The following is a 20,746-nucleotide window of genomic DNA, read 5'->3' on the forward strand; positions in this document are numbered from 1 at the left end:
TAACTATGCATACAAAATAAATATACCCTCAGATTTGGGTTGCTTCTGTTACCTGCGTGCCTGTGGGGTCATGAAGCTTGCCTTTTGAATGCTTTTCTTTTGAATTTCTCCAGCAAAAATCAAACTGAAAGCAAAAGTGCCCAGCCTCTTAAGGAGCCAGGTTGTTTCGTTGAAATTGGGAGAAGGGAATCTCCATATTCTCCAGCATGGGACTACTCTACATTCTCCTGCAGACCTATATATCTATGTGCTGTTCGAGCTCTCTTCTTGCGAGAAGAGGGCTGTTTTTCTTTTTGCAATGGGAAGGGGGAGGACCGCATGATCAGATAGAGAGAAAGAGAGAGAGGGACTGGGGGCAAGGAGGCAAGGAGCAAGGGTACTGTGGTTGGTTAAGCAGCGTTTTTTCACTCGTCACAGACAAGTGGATTTTTCAAGCTCTGTATATGACATTAAGGAAGATATTATTACAGCTAGCACCTAATAATATATCTATGGAGAAGATTAAGATGTGAATCCTCCTCTTTTGCATTTGCACCTCCATCCCTCTACCAATGAAACTTTAGCCTGTTCAGCTCTTTAGACTTTCAGCACTTTCAACACTGGGGATGACGTTACTAAACTGGTGAAATTTAATTCAGGAGTGTTCCTTTTTTTTACTGCAAGACATTGCACACAAGTTTAATGTTTTATTTATGGCTCTTTTCCAAAGCTGGTTCACAATTTCCAAGTTTTACCTATACCTACCTCCCCTTTCATCATCCGCACTTTTGCTAACCACCATCCACAAGGCTCTTGGTCATTTGCTCTTGAGTAAACCTGGAAGTAAATAATGCAACATTTAAAAACTAACTTCCAAATATGCTTTTATCTTGCCACTTTCTTGGAACAAGGCAGCCTCTCATTTGCAAGAGATATTTTAAGCAATGCTTGAAGGCCCATCTGTCAGGATATTGTAGCTGCATTGAGTTAAAGTAGTTGATTCACGAGATCAAATTGGACAAGATGACCCATGGGATCCTTTCCAACTCTACAGTTTTAGGTTTCTATGCCAGAATCCAGTTATAAATTTAACTGTACAATCATGGAGAAAAACTGTAACTTATTAACATGTTGCCACTTGCAGTCATGTTCACCTTAAGTTGTGCAACTAGCACATGACCAGGAATATAAAGACCAAGTCTTAAATTAGTAGAAATTCACCATCAGGATGTATGCAGTCAGAATAAATTCCCAGCAGGATACTGGGCTATGCAAAGGCATTTCACATGTGCATTTGAATAAAGTGAATTCAAGATAATTTTTTAGTTTCCATATAAAAATCTTAAATTCTACAAACCTGTATTAAGCATGGATATCTAAAAGAAAAACTGAGAAAAAGAGAAGGAATTCATCCCTTCATCTGTTTGACTTCCAGTAGTGCTACCCAAAAGCAGCAAGGATGGCTGAAACTCTCCATTAAATTTAGGACACTCATCTAATTATTACATTTAAATATTAGTTCCTCATGAAAATCTACAGCTTACCTCTGCCTTTTGTGCAACTTGGAAATTTAACAGCCACACAACATGATGAAGATGATTTTATGGAACTGAAGCTGGGATTTTATTTTTCAAGGATTCCTTTAGGATAATCTATTTAATCTAGCTTCTATTGCTTCTAGCTTCTATACAACTCAGCAGACCATCTAAAATTATCATAAGGTTTGCTAATGTAAGAAATGTCTAGATTTTCTCCATCTATCATTTCCAATTATTGAGGAGCCCTTATTTTTCAACTGAAATAGGGAGTGTTCTCAGCAACTGCTAGATTTTAATGTTTTTAGAAAATGGCTTGGCAGGGAGAAATAAGTCAATGCTTTTTTCTAATAGAATAGCCCCAGGTACAGCCTGAAATGCTCATATCACCTGGTACAGAATAAACCAAAGTCTGCAACTTTCTCCTAATTTCATCTATCAATGAAGAGTCTCTATCCAATGCCATAGTACTAGACAAAACCTGTTGTCCAATCAGTTGCAAATTTCCTTGAGTGCAAATGTAATCCAGTTAGGGCTAAGCATCCATTATTGTGATGTTTCAGATAGCCTAATGCAGATACTGTATTTTGAAATGTTTCTTATGTTCAGTGCAGCTACACTTGTTTTTGAAAAAGAACACTACTTCATAATGATAACATGCAGATTAGCTCTAAAACTTATTTGACTATAATAGCTACTGAGAAAGGAATAACTTTTCTACTGGACACATATCTATAGAACTGCTCCTGTAAAATTCGCACTCATTCCAACATGACTGACCCAAATAACAGCTCGGCTAGGGAGCTCTAAAAACAACCCTGCTTGATTTGTTGACATCCCACTGAATTTTGCCATTTCCAGATGAGACAACTCCACATTAAGAAAGTAGTATTTGGATGAACTCACCTCCACTTCATCTCCTTCACCAATTTCTTTCTTAATATCAGGTGGTGGTGGTAGTCTTACTTCACCAAAGGGGACCTGACGTTCTGGCTGCCAACTAGAAATTGAGCATGTATTTAAAATTTTATCAGTATCAGAAAAGATAACTATAACCATTGCTAAATTAAGAACAAGTTTAGATATAAATGGAAACAAATGAAAACATATAACATACAGAACCCCATTAACAGCTCTGCAAGTAGTACAGCCCACTCCTTTTTCTATCAGACTGCCTGTACATGCACATATAAAAAATAAAATAAAACTAATAATATATCAATCACGGTAACTGAATGGCCCTACAGTGGTGCCTCGCTTAACGAGCGCACCGTTTAACGACAAATCCGCATAGCGACCCGTTTTTTGCAGTCACTAATGCAATTGCATTGCGATGTTTAGATAGGCTAAACATCGCATAGCGATCATTTCTGCACCCGGCAGCCATTTTGGGAACAGCTGATTGGCAGTTCCAAAATGGCCGCCGGGTGCAGAAAATGGCCACCCACACCATTTTCACGCCCTGCCCTCGCTTACTGAGGGCGCGAAAATGGCGGCGCTATGGAGAAACTTCGCAGAACGGTGAGTTTAAGAGCCATAGGAACGCATTAAACTAAGTTTAATGCGTTTCTATGGCGTATTCCGTTCCATGCAGCGATGTTTCCCCATAGCGACGGTTAATCCGGAATGGATTAACCTCGCTATGCAGGGCACCACTGTATTCTTATTATTACCTAAATTACTCAGGTCACCAGAGCGCAGAGTGCTGTCCTCTGAAGATGCCGGCCACAGAGACTGGCGAAACGTTAGGAAGAACAACCTTCAGAACACGGCCAAACAGCCCGAAAAACCCACAACAACTAAAAGCAGAACCATTGTCATCCTAGCAAGCTCAGTAATATTCCTTTTTATCCTCACTGAATTAGCTTCAACTGCCAAGAATACACACAATTACTATGGCTTCAAGAACACAAAGCCACAAGTTCACCAGGATCCATGGCATGTAGGATCTGGACACGTCTCTTCTGAGAAAAGGTCTGAGAGAGACTATATTCAGTATTAAACAGTAATATTGTTTTCTATACTATAAAACATTCAAGATATTTTATTGCATCAGATGGTACACATCAGCTATAATTAATAATGTAGCAACAAGAATTTAAAGTCCATTTTCCCAATTTACATTATACTGTTTTGCACAATAGACTTTCCTTCCTCCTTCCATAGTGAGTAAATATCATATTCTTCAGGAGACAGTATAGTCTGTAACTCAACATTACAGAAAATAATATCTTGTATTATAGTTTTCAAAGAAGTACATACTTGTTTTCAAACACAACTGTGAGTGAATCCTCATGAACATCTTTAATGAAACCCTAGAATAAAGGATAAGAACAGTTAGAAAGATGCATGCTTGGTAGCAACCGTATTATTTTATTTTTTATTTTAATTTATTTTTTACTTTATTTTTTAAAAATTGCATCTTCCATTGTAACAATCTCAAAACAAGAACATTCACTTGTAATAGGAAACCACAGTATAGCTAATGATGCCAAGGAAGACAAAATTCTGTCCTGCAGAGACACTTCATAAAGTGCACACTAGGAATTCTACTACCAATCTGTACTAATTTTTCTCTACAATATCCCTTTTTGGGTATGTGGTGACTAGAACTGTTCAAAGTATTTCGCATATGTCAAAATACAGATTTGTATAAAAGCACAATAATACTACCATTTGCCTTCTTTTTCAGCAGCCCACTTAAACAAATTGATTTTTCACCAAGCCATGCACCACAACCACAAGATCCCCCTTCTATTCACTTAGTTTCAGTTTAGGCTCCATTAGTGTATATATGAAATTACTGTATTTTTCTGTGTATAAGACGATACTTTTCTCTAAAATATTTAGATTTGAAATTCAGAGTCACCTTATACACAGAAGTAAGGAAGAGGGAAGGATCAAGGCACTTTGATGATTCCTGCTTTTCCCCTCCACTTTCTTGCAAGTGGAGGGGAAAAGCAAAGAAAGAGGAGGGGAAAAGCAGGAATCATCAGAGACCTTTGATTCCTGCTTTCACCCTCCATTTTTTGCAAAGAAAGTGGAAGAGGAAAGCACTTTCTGGCAAGGAAACTGAAGGGGGAAAGCACTTTCCTCGCAAGAAAGTGGGGAGGGGATCAGGAATCAAAGTGCTTTGATGATTCCTGCTTTCCCTCTCCACTTTCCTCGCAAAGGAAAGTGGAGGGGGAGAAAAGTGGAGAAAAGTGGAGGGGATAGCTCTTTCTTGCAAGGAAAGTGGAGGGTGAAAGCACTTTCTTGCGAGGAAAGTGGAAGAAAGTGGAGGAGGAAAGCAGGAATCGCTTTGATGATTCCTGCTTTCCCCCTCCACTTTCTTGCGGAGAAAAAAACCTCTGGGTCAGAAAAGGGGGGAGTGCCTTTTACGTGGGATCATATTATACATGGGAAAAATACGGTAGGACATTTTGTCCTAAATATATACTACTTCACACTTGCTTACACCAACCACATCTGTCTGCCATTTCAACACCGACTCTCTCAGCCAAGGAGGATTGTTTTAGAGCTCTTCATTGCTATGAACACTTTAAATAGCTTTGTATCATCACTATATCTGGCCACTTCAATGCTTACTTGTAACTCACATATCATATATGTACACATTAAAGAGCACTGGTCCCTCTACAGAAACAAAAAGGAACACATTCCTCTATTTGGTCCCAAGTACCATCTTAGGATTAAGATGCAGAACAACATCAAGCTAAATATCTTATGATGCACAACAGGGATGGGAAGCTTGTGGCCCTCTTGATGCTGATGGACACAATTTTCAATCCACCTTCTCAGCCTGACCAAAAGTAAAGATGATGGAAGCAATCATTATTCAACATTTGGAGAACCACAGGCTCCTCAGTCCTGTTTCAAGTTAATAATAATAATATGAGAACTGCAGAGCTGGAAAGGACACAATGGATCATCAAGTCCAGTCCATCAAGGAGGCACAGTGGGGAATTAAACTTCAACCTCTGACTTCACAGCCAGATACCTAAACGACTGAGCTATCTAAACATGTATCCATGTAAGGCTGACCCCATTCATCATTCCTAAATCCACCCAGATTACCTCACTTCATGTGGACTGAGTTTCAGTTTATTTACACTGTTTACTAACCTCTGGAATCATGGACATTAACATGGGCAACTAAGAAAGAATATGGAATATGGATTCATTAGAGGATGCCAAAAATTTCTTGGATTGAGAATGTGACCTATGAAGAAGCACTAAGATGAATGAATAAAGGCCAGAGCATTATAAGGTTCATAAAATGCAGAAAGCTAGAATACATTATCCTTGTAAGGACAAACAAACATGAAGTGATTGTCATAGCTCATTGTGCAAGATAAAATGAATGAGAAAAGAAATAGCAGGAATGAATGAGAAAAAAATGAGAAAAATAAAAAGGAATGAGAAAAAAATAGTAGGAATGTTATTCTATTGGGCAAAGAATCTTGCAGAGTGGTTTGGATGCATCACTCACCAGTGTCCTACTAGGGATTTGTGCTGGCTTAAATGTTCCAGTCACATTACTTGAGCACAACCAGGAATGCTAGCAGCAACCTGTTAATTGGCAGCAATTTGCCACCACAATTTGTGCAGTTATATTTACACCAGCATAAATCCCCAACAGAATTCTGGCCACTGCTTATAACTAATCCACATGAAGTCAATATAGCTATGACAATGCCCAATCTCCAGTATGTAAGGAGCAAAAAGAAGAAAACTTTAAATTATTTCAATTACAATCTCTCCCCTTTTTCAGAACATCTGTGATTCTTGAAGGAACATCAGAGAATACCAGGGCTATAATATGGAAAAAAAGAACTGCCTACCTACCACATCCACAAATAATACATTTCTTGCTGAACTCCAACAGTCCAGATTGGTAGTTATCTTAATATCACTGCATATGCTTCTAACAAAACCTATAGGATTTCGACTCTGTCATAACCTTGTAACCTTCCAAGATAAAACTGGGTGGCCACTGTCAGAAGACATAAAGTCAGATCAGGTAGCATTTCTTGATAACAATTCTTGATTTCTTCTTTGTCCCAAATGCCTGTTTAGCTGTTCCATTATCCTGCTACCTGCAACATCTCTCCTGCTGAAAATCTCTTACACATTTTTCAATAGCATAGCTCTCAAAAATCAAGAAATACAGTCACCCTAATAAAGGATAGCCTGTAGCATATACATGGGTGGATATCAGTTTTGACCAACAATTCTCACAACACTAACTAGCTTGGCTTAAGGTGAAGGGTTATGGAAACTGCTGTCCAAAAAAATTGAGGTTTGCCCAACCCTGCCTTGAAGTCCTTCCGCTAAGCACACAGAAGTTTAAAAACAGAATAGGCACCTAGTATCTCATCTTTTCCAAATCTAAGTACAGTGGTGCCTTGCAAGACAATGTTAATTCGTTCCATGAAAATTGCTGTCTTGCGAAAACATCGTCTTGCAAAACGCAGTTCCCCATTGGAATGCATTGAAATCTATTTAATGCTTTCCAATGGGGGAAAAAACCCGTCTTGCGAAGCATCGGTCTAAAAAAAAGTCTTGCAAAGCATACACCCAAACATCGTCTTGCGAAAATCGTCCATAGGAAAAACTGTCTTGCGAAGCGCAACTAAGGCATGTGTCACTGCAGCCAGATCTGACATCTCAAGGAACGGGCACAGCTGGCGCACAAGCTTTAGCTGTGAAAATGCACTCCAGGTCACCACCAAGACCTGGGCATGCAAGCTTAGGGATGAATCCAGGAGTACACCCAAGCTGCGGACCTCAGTTTTCAGGAGTGTAACCCCATCCAGCACAACTAGTATCCCTGTTCCTTCATCTGCCTTCCGACGAACAGGAGTACCTCTGTCTTGTCTGGATTAAGTTTCAGTTTGTTTGCCCTCATCTAGCCCATTATTGATGCCAAGCACTGGTTTAGAGTCAAGACAACTTCCCTGGAATTAGGTGGAAAGGAGAGATAGAGCTGGGTGTCATCCACATACTGGTGACACCGAACCCCAACATTCCAAACAAACTCTCCCAGGGTTTTAATGTAGATGTTAAAAAGCATGGGTGACAAAGTAGAACCCCAAGGAACGCCACAACGCCAGGGCATTGAGCAGGAGTCACCCAGCACCACCTTCTGAGCTCTCCCCTCCAAGAAGGACTGGAGCCACTGTAAAACAGTGCCTCCGAGCCCCATTCCAGAGAGACGGCCCAGAAGGATACCATTGTCGATGGTATCAAAAGCTGCTGAGAGGTCCAGCAGAACCAACAGGGACACACTCCCCCTGTCCAGTTCCTGGCATAGGTCATCCACCAAGGTGACCAAAGCTGCCTCTGTCTCATAGCCAGGCTGAAACCAGATTGAAATGGGTCTAGATAATCCGCTTCCTCCAGGAACCCATGGAGCTGAGAAACCACCACATGTTCCAGTACCTTGCCCAGGAATGGGATGTTTGAGACTGGCTGGTAGTTATCCAATAAACTGGGAAATAATGACTGCCATAAGTCCATCAGAACTTACAGAGCCATGCTGGAATCAAACAAAAGTGTGATAGGTATCACTCTGGCACAAGATTCAAGTACTTTATTCATACAGACATTCTAGGACCTAGTGTGCAATGAGATATGATAGTTTTGTCACCACTGCTCAACTTTAATCACGAATTATACATTCTGTGCTTACAATTTGAATTGTAATTTTATAGACTTTTTATTTATTTATTTATTTATTTATTTATTTATTTATTTATTTATTTATTTATTTATTTATTTATTTATTGGACTTATATACCGCCCCATAGCGCTACAAGCACTCTCCGGGCGGTTTACAATTTTAATTATACAGGCTACACATTGCCCCCCCAGCAAGCTGGGTACTCATTTTACCGACCTCGGAAGGATGGAAGGCTGAGTCAACCTTGAGCCGGCTACCTGGGATTTGAACCCCAGGTCGTGAGCACAGTTTTAACTGCAGTACAGCGTTTTAACCATTGCGCCACGAGGCTCTTGGCCTCTTTACACATTCATAGTGCTCCAGATTTTACAGTTTTATATTATTCTCTTCAGAGTTCCTTAAAATCTTCAAAATCAGCAGCAGATGATTATAGAGAACTACAAAAATAGAAAGGCTACATGCAACCCACTGACATGTAACCCATCTCTGTTTTAAATGACAAATACTTTGCTACAAAAAGCAACTGCTTTCATTTGCAAGGTAGTCCATGAGCAACATCATTACTACTGCAACATCTAAAGAAAACACTGCATCACAGAATAATCCCAGTATAATGAATAAAAGCTATATATAAAACAATTGTGCAACTGACAGAAAATTTCAACTAATTATTAAACTAATTAAACTAATGGAGTTTTACAAAGTCTCAGGTGAAGTGCTGTTCAACCTATTGATTAAACACAAGAAATATAAAAGAGATAAAAATATAATTTAAGATGAAGATCCATTTGAGAGCTTCTCAAGGCTTTTAATTTCAATTAAAGATACTAAAAAGGTTTTTTTGAACCTGAAGTACTTCTATGATATCGCTCAAATCGCTGGTTCTGTTTACTAAAGGAAATGCATTTTAATCACAGACTCAAGTTGTCACATACAAATTATAGCTGACTCATCTCTCTCTAGAAACAATACTGAAATACAATACTATATACAAAACACTTTAAATGGATGAAATTCAGCAGTCACAACTAGATTAGGCCTACATAATTTTTGGAACTTACATAGCTTGTGATTTATCAAATCCCCACTGATACAATGGGGTTACACTGGCTGTACCTTACTACTGGGTTTCAGCTGACTTTTCTTCTCAATTAGTAACAAAATCTTTTTCATCGGTCTACCTAGATATTCTTTACAAGGCCTCTTCCTAGCCACCTCCCTTTCCTCTCATTTGATTGACAACTCTGTAAAAATAAAGTTAGCCTGGAGCAGACAGAATATTTGGACTAAATAATTTGTAAAATTTTAACTCTTTGATTCTATGGTTTTTATGTGAACCTATAAATCTAGTTTTATTAGAATTGCTTTTATATATCTAGCATTACATCACTTAAATCACAAACCTGACTATTTAATTTGTATCACTGGTATTTTAAAATACAGTTAGCTCAGGAAGTTGGGTATCTGATGGCAGAGTCAGAGACTGGAAGTTCAATTTCAAACTGCGTTTCCCAGGAAGAGACAGTCTGTGTAGCTTCTGGCAAGCTGCACAGTCCCAGAGTGCCCTCAGAAGAAAGGAAGAGTAAACTATTTCTGAGTACTGTAGTCCATTACCTTGAAAATCCAGGAAAGAGTCACTGTATGTCAGAATTGACTTGACGGCAGACAATTATTATTACTAAGGAAATAGTGTATCAGTGTGAACAGGAAATAGCAAATGTACACGTTTTCATTTTCAGAATACTACAAACAACTTTTGGAAAATCTATGGAAATCACTGCATCACAGAACCATCCTAGTTTGACAGACAAAATCTATCTACCTCTCTATATAAATTATGCAATCCACTCAGAAATAGTGTTCTTTCATACCCAGAACCAGCTGAAATATTTATATACTTGAAGAGGTACGGTATCCATAGAGGGTCTGTTATTCATGCATGAGTACATTCCAAAAAATTCTTCATTTGATCATCAGACACTGCAATTATCACCTAAGGACTATACTATCTTATTTGCACAAGGTTTCATCACTTTATATTTAATCTTGAAAAATATCAATTTCTCAGACGTCGCAAATACATCTGAATACCATACTGATGACGACTCAGTATGCTATATCTTACTCATCAAGAGTTCAACCATACTGTAACTTTTAAGAATCTGTAGAGATAACTGTTGACACTCAGCTGATAGATGTCAGCTTCCAATGAAACTAATCAGGTGCATGTCAAAGCCCTTTGAGAAATCACAGAAATACTGAAACAACAGTTCTTTTGAAAGCTTTTACATTTGCCTGAGCAGTAGCTTCCCACAAAATTATTCCTATAGTGCTTCTTTAATAGTGTATTAGAATTATGAAGATTATTTTTCAAGATTATAGTACAATCAGTCCCTTTCCAAAAACAGAGAAAAGATTAGATTTTTAAAGTGAGGGAACACAGAATAAGACATATCTAAATCTTTAACTTGTAACATCCCCTTCAGAGCCTCAACTTTCAAAACCAGATAGCCTAAAATATCTTTATAGCTATGTAACTTGAAAGTGAACATGAGATAGCCAAGTGAAACTCAACCCAAAAGAGATACTGTACATGACTCACAAGCAACAGAAAACAAAGAAAAGTAGTTACAGAAATTACACATGGATAAAAGTAACCATTTGAGGCAGTTAGGAATGTATGTATGCTTTGAACTTGGCAAAAATGTTTTTGTTCCAAAATGAAATACTAGTACAGTTATTTAACTTGAATGCATACTTCTGAGACCCACAGGAATTAAATATTCTCTGCTATCTATGGGGGATTTCTTATGGGTAAGATTCACTGCAAAATTCAGCTCTACCAACAAGTTTCAAAATGTCCTTGCAAAAACTAGTTGTCACAATACAATGCTCAATACAATTTTAATTTCCTTCCTCCATAATTTTTACCAAGTAAGCAAAGCAATTTATAAATCAGCTGCAATCAAAAGCAACACAATATGCTTCAATACATATTAAAAACACAGGGAAAAGTTATCAAAACACTGCAAGTAGTAGCTGTTAATTTCCTTTCATAGTTGCTTACATCACTGGTTCTTAACCTTGGGTTACTCAGGAGTTTTGGACTGCAACTCCCAGAAGCCTTCAGCACCAGATGTCCTGACTGGGGTTTCTGGGAGTTGCAGTTCAAAAGCATCCCAGTAACAAAGGTTAAGAACCACTGGCTTACATATTAAAATAGAAGTGATTACAGCACCCTGTCAACTACCAAGAACTAAATTTATTTCTATTTATTTAAAATGTGCTACCCACCTTTCTCAACAGCAACTTAAGGTGATACACTGAGGGCTGACACAGTGTTGGACAAAGAAACGAAAACATTTGGGGGCAGTCATTTCAACTTTCCACTCACTACACATTCAACTGACTAGATAGTTTTGTTGGAGAAAGAGTATAAGGCAAGAGTTTTGATTCCTCACTATGCCTTTTAAGATATGAAACAGCCTGTACATCCTTGGGCAAGATAGATGGTCCAGGAGTGTCCCCAGAAGAAGGAAATGGTAAATCACTTCTGAGTACTCCATGCCTGAAAACCCTGAGAAGTGTCACTCTATGTCAGAGTTGACATGGCAGCACACTATTTTTATTATACCACACACAAATCACATTTCTGTGAGAACTATAGGAAAGATTAACAGACAAGAGACTACCTGAAGAATAGAGAAAGTAGCTTCTAACATGAGTATATGTACCTATTTAGGATACGGTGGGCAATTTCAAAGGACTTGGGATCAAAACTTTGCCCCAGCTACTAATGCTGTTTGCACACCAGGCCCAGAAACAGCAATTTACAGCTTTTTTAAAAAGTGCCAGATTTATTCTTTTCTTTCACAGGGGGAACTTGGGAAACCATCCCAAGGCCCTTGAAGCAAACCATCACTCTTGGAGGCACCTAGGAGCAAAACTGCATTCTAGCTTCAAAAAAAGTTTTTAAACTTTGAATACCTTAAGTAAGATATGCCTTCAAATCCAAGGTACCTGGAAGAAATGACACCTCTACAATATAATGTACTACTTTATCAATGGGGAAGGGGTCTCTGTTATTAGCTGAAAATTTCTGCCTTTGTTCTAACAATATGTGGCCATATTGATTTCAGCAATAAGAAAGGGCACCTCCTATTGAGTCTTTTCCCAATAAATCTCTGTTGATTGCTCAAAAGGTAAAAAGTATGTGAAAAGTATTTATAGGTTCAGCAATAATAACAAACACTCCAAAAGCAGTTTACATTTGTTGTTGTTGTTTAGTTGTTAAGTCGTGTCCGACTCTTCGTGACCCCATGGACCAGAGCACACCAGGCCCTCCTGTCTTCCACTGCCTCCCGGAGTTTGGTCAAATTTCTGTTGGTAGCTTCGATGACACTGTCCAACCATCTCGTCCTCTGTCGTCCCCTTCTCCTCTTGCCTTCACACTTTCCCAACATCAGGGTCTTTTCCAGAGAGTCTTCTCTTCTCATGAGATGACCAAAGTATTGGAGCCTCAGCTTCAGGATTTGTCCTTCCAGTGAGCACTCAGGGTTGATTTCCTTCAGAATGGATAGGTTTGTTCTCTTTGTAGTCCAGGGGACTCTCAAGAGTCTCCTCCAGCACCACAATTCAAAAGCATCAATTCTCTGGCGGTCAGCCTTCTTTATGGTCCAGCTCTCATTTCCACAGCCCCTTCACGGATTGCTGCCTTGTCATGGAGAAGGGGCTTGAGTAATTCAGAGAAGCTATGGGCTATGCTGTGCAGGGACACCCAAGATGGACAGGTCATAGTGGAGAGTTCTGACTAAATGCAATCCACCTGGAGCAGGAACTGGCAAGCCACTCCAGTATCTTTGCCAAGAAAACTCCATGGACAGAGTTTACATTTAGCTATGAGTAAACTCTTAAAAACAATGTACTGAAATGCAACTCTGCCCACAAAGAAGAAACAAAATATAAATAGCAAATAGTACAAATGTAGTAAACATTTAACTGTAATAAAATTTTAAAAACTCTTTGGAGAGGGAAACAGAACTGGATGAACACATCATATGCTTCCAAAAAAAATAAAACCTGTTAGGGCCAAGCTACTTGCTTCCCTTCAGTAAAACTCTCCATTAACAGCCAGGGGCTCCCACCTGTTCTCTGCTGCCAGTCTTCTCAAGCACCAAGCACAGAACATACACAAACAGGTTTCAGCCTCCAACATTTGTGGAATTTGGAGGGGAAAAGAGGAAGTCTATTCCCTGATTTTTGTTGCATACTTCAGGATCTATTATGATCTGGAAAACTGACTCCTACTGTGCTATCTCCTTATCTGCTCACTACACCTGAATATAGGAAATGGGACTGAAATAATGCATAGAAATAATTTCCCACATAATAACACTATCGGTATTTCTGTAAGTTACTTTTTAAAACAGTGTGTGCTTTCTTCATAAAGCAAACAAAAATGTGTCCATATATATGGGACACCCCATCAGTATAACAGCATGACTAGAAAGAGAGAGTATACAATGTCTAGGTTGGTTTAGGGTTTTAATTTTCCACTTTACTTTTCCTTCTTTCTTATTGATATTTCTTTCTCTCTTTTTTTTCTTAGAAGCTGAAGTTTCTCACAAATATGAAAAAATATGATTACAGGATTATGTAAGTGATCAGCCATGGTATCATAGACACCAACAACGTTTCCCTGAAAATAAGCCCTAGTATTTATTTATTTGTTCGATTTATATCCCGCCCATATAAGCCCTACCCCAAAAATAAGCCCCAGTTAAGTGAAACCCCGCCTTCCACCATTGTGCAGCAACCAGGAGATGACATGACTGTATTTGAATGAATGTAGATTGCTGTACATGAAAAAAAAACACCAGGAAAATAAGTCCTAATGCTTTTTTTTTGAAGCAAAATTAATTAATATAAGACCAATATATTCGCGAAGGCTTTCACGGCCGGGATCTAATGGTTGTTGTGGGTTTTTCGGGCTCTTTAGCCGGTGTTCTGAAGGTTGTTCTTCCTAACACAGAGAGAGACAGCCAGTCTCTGTGGCTGTCCTCTGAAGATGCATACTGTGCTGGCAATGGTGAGGGATGGTAGGAGTTGAAGTTCAGCAGTGGAGTTCAACACATTCTCATTCCTGGTGTAAAGTCTTTTTGAAAGCTAAGTTACCTAAGAGGAGACCTTTCGGACAATGCATTCATATAAATAAGATGTAACCTGTGTTATAAAAGGCCAGTGCTAGAAAAGTGACTGAAATCCTCTTGTTTAGTATAGTAAGTTATACAAGAATAGGTCTACTGAATTCAGTGGGGATCTGGTGAGTTAGCTCCTTGGTAAGTTCTGTTGGTTAAGATGGGCTTACTCTAGTTGCAACTTACTTTAGCATACCAAAGCACAACTACAGTACATCCATTTGAATCACTGGGATTTACGGAGAAGTTGACTCACCAAACCCCAGTCATTCAGTGGACCTGCCCTAGTGCACCATACTATGTTAAGCAACAGAATTTCAACCAGTGATTATTTTCCCAACTAGCTTTGCTACAGTAGTTGTGTGGTAGTGGAAAGTCATATATACCACTGGTTCTTAACCTTGGGTTACTCAGGAGTTTTGGACTGCAATTCTCAGAAGCCTTCACCACCAACTGTGCTGGCTGGGGTTTCTGGGAGTTGCAGTTCAAAAACATCTGAGTAACAAAGGTTAAGAACCACTGATATATACTGTGTTTCCCCGAAAATAAGAAAGGGTCTTATATTAGTGGTTGTAAAATCTGGAGCACTATGAATGTGTGAAGTCTATAAAATTACAATTCAAATTATAAGCACAGAACGTATAATTCGTGATTAAAGTTGAGCAGTGGTGACAGGACTATCATTTCTCATTGCACACTAGGTCCTAGAATGTCTGTGTGAATAAAGTACTTGAATCTTGTGCCAGAGTGATACCTATCACACTTCTGTTTGATTCCAGCATGGCTCTGTACGTTCTGGTGGACTTATGGCAGTCATTATTTCTCAGTTTATTGGATAACTACCAGCCAGTCTCAAACATCCCATTCTTGGGCAAGGTACCGGAACGTGTGGTGGTTTCTCAGCTCCATGGATTCCTGGAGGAAGCGGATTATCTAGACCCATTTCAATCTGGTTTCAGGCCTGGCTATGAGACAGAGGCAGCTTTGGTCATCTTGGTGGATGACCTATGCCAGGAACTGGACAGGGGGAGTGTGTCCCTGTTGGTTCTGCTGGACCTCTCAGCAGCTTTTGATATCATCGACCATGGGCTGCCTCTCTGGGAGGGGACTTGGAGGCACTGTTTTACAGTGGCTCCAGTCCTTCCTGAAGGGGAGAGCTCAGAAGGTGGTGCTGGGTGACTCCTGCTCAATGCCCTGGCGTTGTGGCGTTCCTCGGGGTTCTGCTTTGTCACCCATGCTTTTTAACATCTACATTAAAACCCTGGGAGAGTTTGTCTGGAATGTTGGGGTTCGGTGTCAGTAGTATACAGATTATAGAAGCTGCTGTCTGACAGAATCTGGAGAGACACATATTCCATACCCTGGTTTTTACCAAAAAAAAAAAAAACAAAACCCAAAAAAACAGAGTAGAGAAAAGCAACCTTCTGTCAATGTTTTCCATTCAGTACTATAGTAGCTGAAGTAAGTGAATTATAAGTCAATGAGTTATTGGTCCATCCTTTCTTGGAAGTAGAATATTACAATGAAGTTATCTTCTGCGATAGTATCAACTGGGAAGTGGATTTATTTGAATAAACTGGGGAGGAAGTGTCACAGTATATTGTTGTTGAATAATTAGAGAACAATGCTACATTAGAGATCTGTGGATGATTTTAAAAAAAGAAAAGAAATCCTACTGACAATCTGTTAATCTCCTCTCTGATTAAGAACATGTATTTAAATTTATTTAAGCGCATAGTAGGTAATGAAATCAAATCAAAGCTTTCATGAACATTTCTATTATTTGGTATTTTTTGTCTGTGTGTGGCCAAAATCCTGTTGCTTAGCGTAAGCCAAATTGTAACTATCAATTCTGTACCTGAAGAACTGCAGCGGGGCAATTTGTTACTAGGGAGGAAAAGATAAAGTTATTATTCAACTTACATGAAGCAATAGGATTTTGGCCAGAGTGGTGAATTGTAATCTAACCCAACATATTACATCCTCTTTAAAAGTGTACATGAATTTTGTGTTCTGTCAATACAATGCACATTAATTTTTCACCACAAAAATGATACCTAAGCATTCTAAGGAAGGAGAATGAGATGTTACAAATTGTCCAAAGACAATGGAAATTCACAGTGACAATGATCAAGTTTCTATAAAAGCAGCTGTACCACTTAACCTTTGGCTGCATCAGGGCTAAGTAGATTCAAAAAATAGCATATAGTTTCATTGTATGTATATAGTGAAACGGAACAGAATCCTGAAGATGAAACAATGACAGAATTATAAGCACAAATGAGAAACAAATGACAATTTCCTAACAGTATTTTGTATAACAGATTGCCAAATTGTAACAGTCACCAGACCTCCAGCTAATGACTTTTCAAGTTTGCCCACATATCACAGTATGCCATGAATTATACAGAAGTTTGCCCACATATCACAGTATGCCATGAATTATACAGAAAATAAGTTATTTCAATTCTGCCCAGGAACCAATGGCTGGAACCTTATTTTGCCACAAAATAACAGAATCATAGAAAAGTGAAGTTGGAAGGGGCCTACAAAGTCCAACCCCCTGCTCAACACAGGAATACAATCAAAGCATATCTGCCAGGTGATTATGCAGGTTTTTCTTGAATGCCTCCAGTGCTGGAGCACTCACCAACTCCTGAGGTAAATGGTTCCACTGTCGTACTGCTCTAACAGTTAGGACATTTTTCCTGATATTCAACCGAAATCTGGTTTCCTTTAACTTCCGCCCATTGTTGTGTGTCCTGCACTCTGGGATGATCAAGAACAGATCCTGCCCCTCCTCTGAATGACAGCCTTTCAAATATTTGAAAAGTGCTATCATATCACCCCTCAGTCTTCTCTTCTTGAGGCTAAACATGCCCAATTCTTTCAGCCTTTCCTCATAAGGCTTGGTTTCCAGGCCCCTGATCATCCTTGTCACCCTTTTTTGTAGCCACATCACACTGTTGGCTCATATTTAGCTTGTGATCTACAAGAATTCCAAGATCCTTCTCCAAGATACCCTGAGCCAGTTATCCCCCATGTACAGGTACAACTTTGCCTGGGGTTTACTTACTCTGGATCCAACTGATTCTGCCAGCAGTGCAAATTCCGCCCACTCTCTCACAGCTGTGCACATCCTAAAAACTTTCTCATCAATGAGAAACTCCATGGACCAGATTCTGGCCACCACAATAGAGGGGAAATGATAAAGCGATGGAAAAACTCCAGATTCTGCTGACATAAAATATCAATGTACACTACCAGATTACCATCTGTATATTTTTTTAAAAAAATCTTAGACATCTCAAGATTCAAAAAGGCTATAGCCAATTTTATTATATGGTTCAAAGTCATCAAGCAAAAAAGTTTCCTAGAAATTCAATCAGAGATTAACTTTCATATTCAAAAAGTTAGGATGAATACAGATGATGTCTATATCCCAAGATGGTGCATTTAGAGTTTTGTGAGCTCTTGTTTGAACGTAAAATACTTCCTTAAATATTTTTATCATAAATAGTAATGCCTTTAGAAATAGGTTTTCTACCCCACAGCTGAAGACTGCATGTTGATCTGTGCATGAACTCAAAACATGCAGATATAAACATAGTAGAACTTCTAACATCACATTAGTATTCCCCTATTGCCAAAGATGGTTACTTGGAGTATCAACTAGTAACTATCCCCTAAACTCCCATGAGATTTATATTATGGCTATATGTTATTTAACAGAAAGAGAAGCACATAGAACAGAAAATGATAACAACATTGTCGTAATTGCCATACATCTAAAGATAAAACTAGCATTTACAATGCTCCCTGATATTAGCAGTCCTGTAAAAGAACACAGAGACCTATCACCATAAAAAGATCTAGGATTTTCAAGCATCCAAGGCTTGGCTCAGGAAAGAAGACTGACAGGCAACAGCTGAGAGTATCCTGTATTGATCCTGTTAACATCCTGACATACCAGGGAGGGTGGCAGCAAAGGAAGCTTTCTGGAGACATAAATAAACTCCCAGCCCGTACAAGCATTAAGATTGCCATGCATTCCTAAAGTTATAAGATATATTTTAAACAGAGTATTCCATATTATGGAATAGCAAGACTTCACAAATACAGTATCTGCAAGCAGGTTTACCTCCCAGTGAACCTCCTCACAAACTGTACAAACACTTTTTAAACCCCATGCCACCGCTGTAGCTTTTAATTATGAGGATGTGATTCCCCACTTGCCCGACCTGAAAGAAACACTTGTGAAGAGAGAAAAATCATTATCACCACTACAGAGAAAATCCTCATGAGCACAATCTTTTGCACTTCCTTTCCTTGGGGCGTCCAGCTTAGAGGTGAAAACTGACAATACATATATATAAAACAAAGATCTGATTCTTCCTGACCCTCCACTGGTCCGAGGCATCAAGGCAAACTACCTTTTGAGATAAGTCCCTGAAGAGTTTTGTCAAGGGGTTTCAAAGGTGTTCCCGACCCTCTAAAAAGGCACAGTCCCACCCTGTTCAGGGAAAGTCTTTCGTCAGGCCCAATGTCTGCCCTATTCCTCCCAATCCTAGTCGAAAGCCTTCCCTCACTGAGCACCATCACAGCTGGGATTGAGAAGGCCTTCAGAAGGGGGTCTCCTCTTTTCCCACCAACTCTTATCTCCTCCCAGGTATCTTCCTCCCCCAACCCCAACGTACCTTTTCTCCCTCCCTGTTTCTCCTACCCGACCAACCACCCTCCCTCTCGACGCCCCACCCCACCCCTTTCCCTCCCGCCTCCCCCTCACACACCTCTTGCCCCCCCACAACGCTCAACCTCCCTTCGCCTCCCTCCCTCCTTCGGCCTGGCCTCCAAGGCCCCCCCCGCCTTTCAGGGGAGGCTGAAGGCCAACCCTTCACCCAACCCTCGACCCTCACCCCCCCACAGGCCCAACCGCTCCGACCACCACCCCTCCTAACCGACCCCCTCCTTTGTCTTCCCAACCCCCCTCCCTCTTCCCGGCTCCACTCGGGGACGGGGCCGAAGAGTACCTTGTAGAAGGCCCCGTTCGAGCCGCGCACTTCTACCGTCAGCTCCTCCATGTTGGGGCCGCAGAGGACGCTGGGATGGGCTTCTAGAAACTCTCCGCACCTGAGGGGGGCGGGAGGAGGAGGAGGAGGAGGCAGGGGAAAGTGGGCGCCCTCAGGGCTTTCCCCCCTCCTCGCAGCCGACGCAGGGCCCAGGGGCGAAGGCGGGGGGGGGGAGGGAGGGAGGGAGAGGGCGGGGCAGAAGGAGGAGGGGCAGAGCGTCAGTGAGACAGGCAGGGGGCGGTGCCGCCCTCAGTCCCCGCCACCGCCGCCGGCGACTCACAGGGGCGGAAGGATCTCCCTTCTCATCGGCCTTTCCCTGTGGCCTCGTGCATGCGGGGGGGGGGGGAGGAAGAGAGGCGAACCGCCAGAGCTTTGTGCTTCCCTCAGGCCCGCTTTTGTCGCCTCAGGCCCACTGTCGTCGCCTTCGTGTCTCCCCCCCTCCCCCCTTTTCACACACGCCTCTTTTATCATCCCAGCGGGGCCGGGATAAACGAGGTGCGTCTGAAAGGGGGAACGTGAAGGGAGAAAGTTCACGCCACACAAGAAAGGGACAGGTTTGGTCAGGCTTGCCGTGAGGGGATTCCTTCTCCTCACACAACTTGTTTTCCTCGTTCCCCCACCCTCGCTTCAGGCACACCACAAGCAGCGGGGCTCGAGATTTTGGGCCGTCCACACGGACATAAAAACACCCACAAGGAAAGGGGGTGTGGGGGTGTGTGCTCGGTTGGCCACGGAGCGTTCAAAACTCGGAAGACGCGTGTCAAGGTTTCTTCACGCGCAGCCCTGATAAAGTTGCCGCCCCGTCGGGAGGGAAGACACACCCCCCCCCGGGGGACACGCAGCGTTGCTGCCGGACTCCGCAGTGTCGACGGGCTGTGGAGATGGACAAGCAGAGAAGAGGATCGTAGACGCTGAAAGGGGCGGGGCGGGGTCAAAAAAGTTCGCCTTTGCTGCTTAGTCACGCACAGATAAGAACGTGAGAAGACCTCTTGGCCAGACCAAAAGGCTTATCTGGTGGAGCATCCTGCTTTCCTGCAGCAACCAGCGAAAGTCTGCAAGCAGAACATGATGGGAGAGAGGTGGCTGCTTGGTGTTCTTGTCCCCTAGAAACTGGGGTTCACATTTTTAAAGAGCTCCAGGTTGAGCCATATTTTAATAGGATCACTTCTTTCTATTTTTCCTGTCAAAAGCATCTTAATGTCAATGTATACGATTTTTTAAAAAATCAATAACAGGCAAGGGCAGCTAGCATCAAATCTCCCATAGTACATATGGATGGGT

At 40.9% G+C, this 20,746-nt stretch overlaps 1 protein-coding gene across 3 annotated transcripts in view; it reads right to left on the bottom strand.

Annotated features, from left to right (window-relative positions):
* Positions 1–19,639, bottom strand: part of FXR1 (FMR1 autosomal homolog 1) — a 40,492-nt gene extending 20,853 nt beyond the window's left edge. For all 3 annotated transcript variants that reach the window (XM_020809464.3, XM_020809463.3, XM_020809465.3), the window contains exons 1-4: positions 19,427–19,639; positions 3,777–3,829; positions 2,421–2,514; positions 745–816 (exon numbers count right to left, since the gene is read on the bottom strand). In XM_020809464.3, coding sequence (XP_020665123.1) covers positions 745–816; positions 2,421–2,514; positions 3,777–3,829; positions 19,427–19,477 — 270 coding nt within the window. In that variant the 5' untranslated portion in view covers positions 19,478–19,639. The remainder of the gene's footprint in view (positions 1–744; positions 817–2,420; positions 2,515–3,776; positions 3,830–19,426) is intronic.
* Positions 19,640–20,746: the final 1,107 nt, after the last annotated feature.

This window comes from Pogona vitticeps, chromosome 3, assembly GCF_051106095.1.
Source record: "Pogona vitticeps strain Pit_001003342236 chromosome 3, PviZW2.1, whole genome shotgun sequence".
Taxonomy (NCBI): Eukaryota; Metazoa; Chordata; class Lepidosauria; order Squamata; family Agamidae; genus Pogona; species Pogona vitticeps.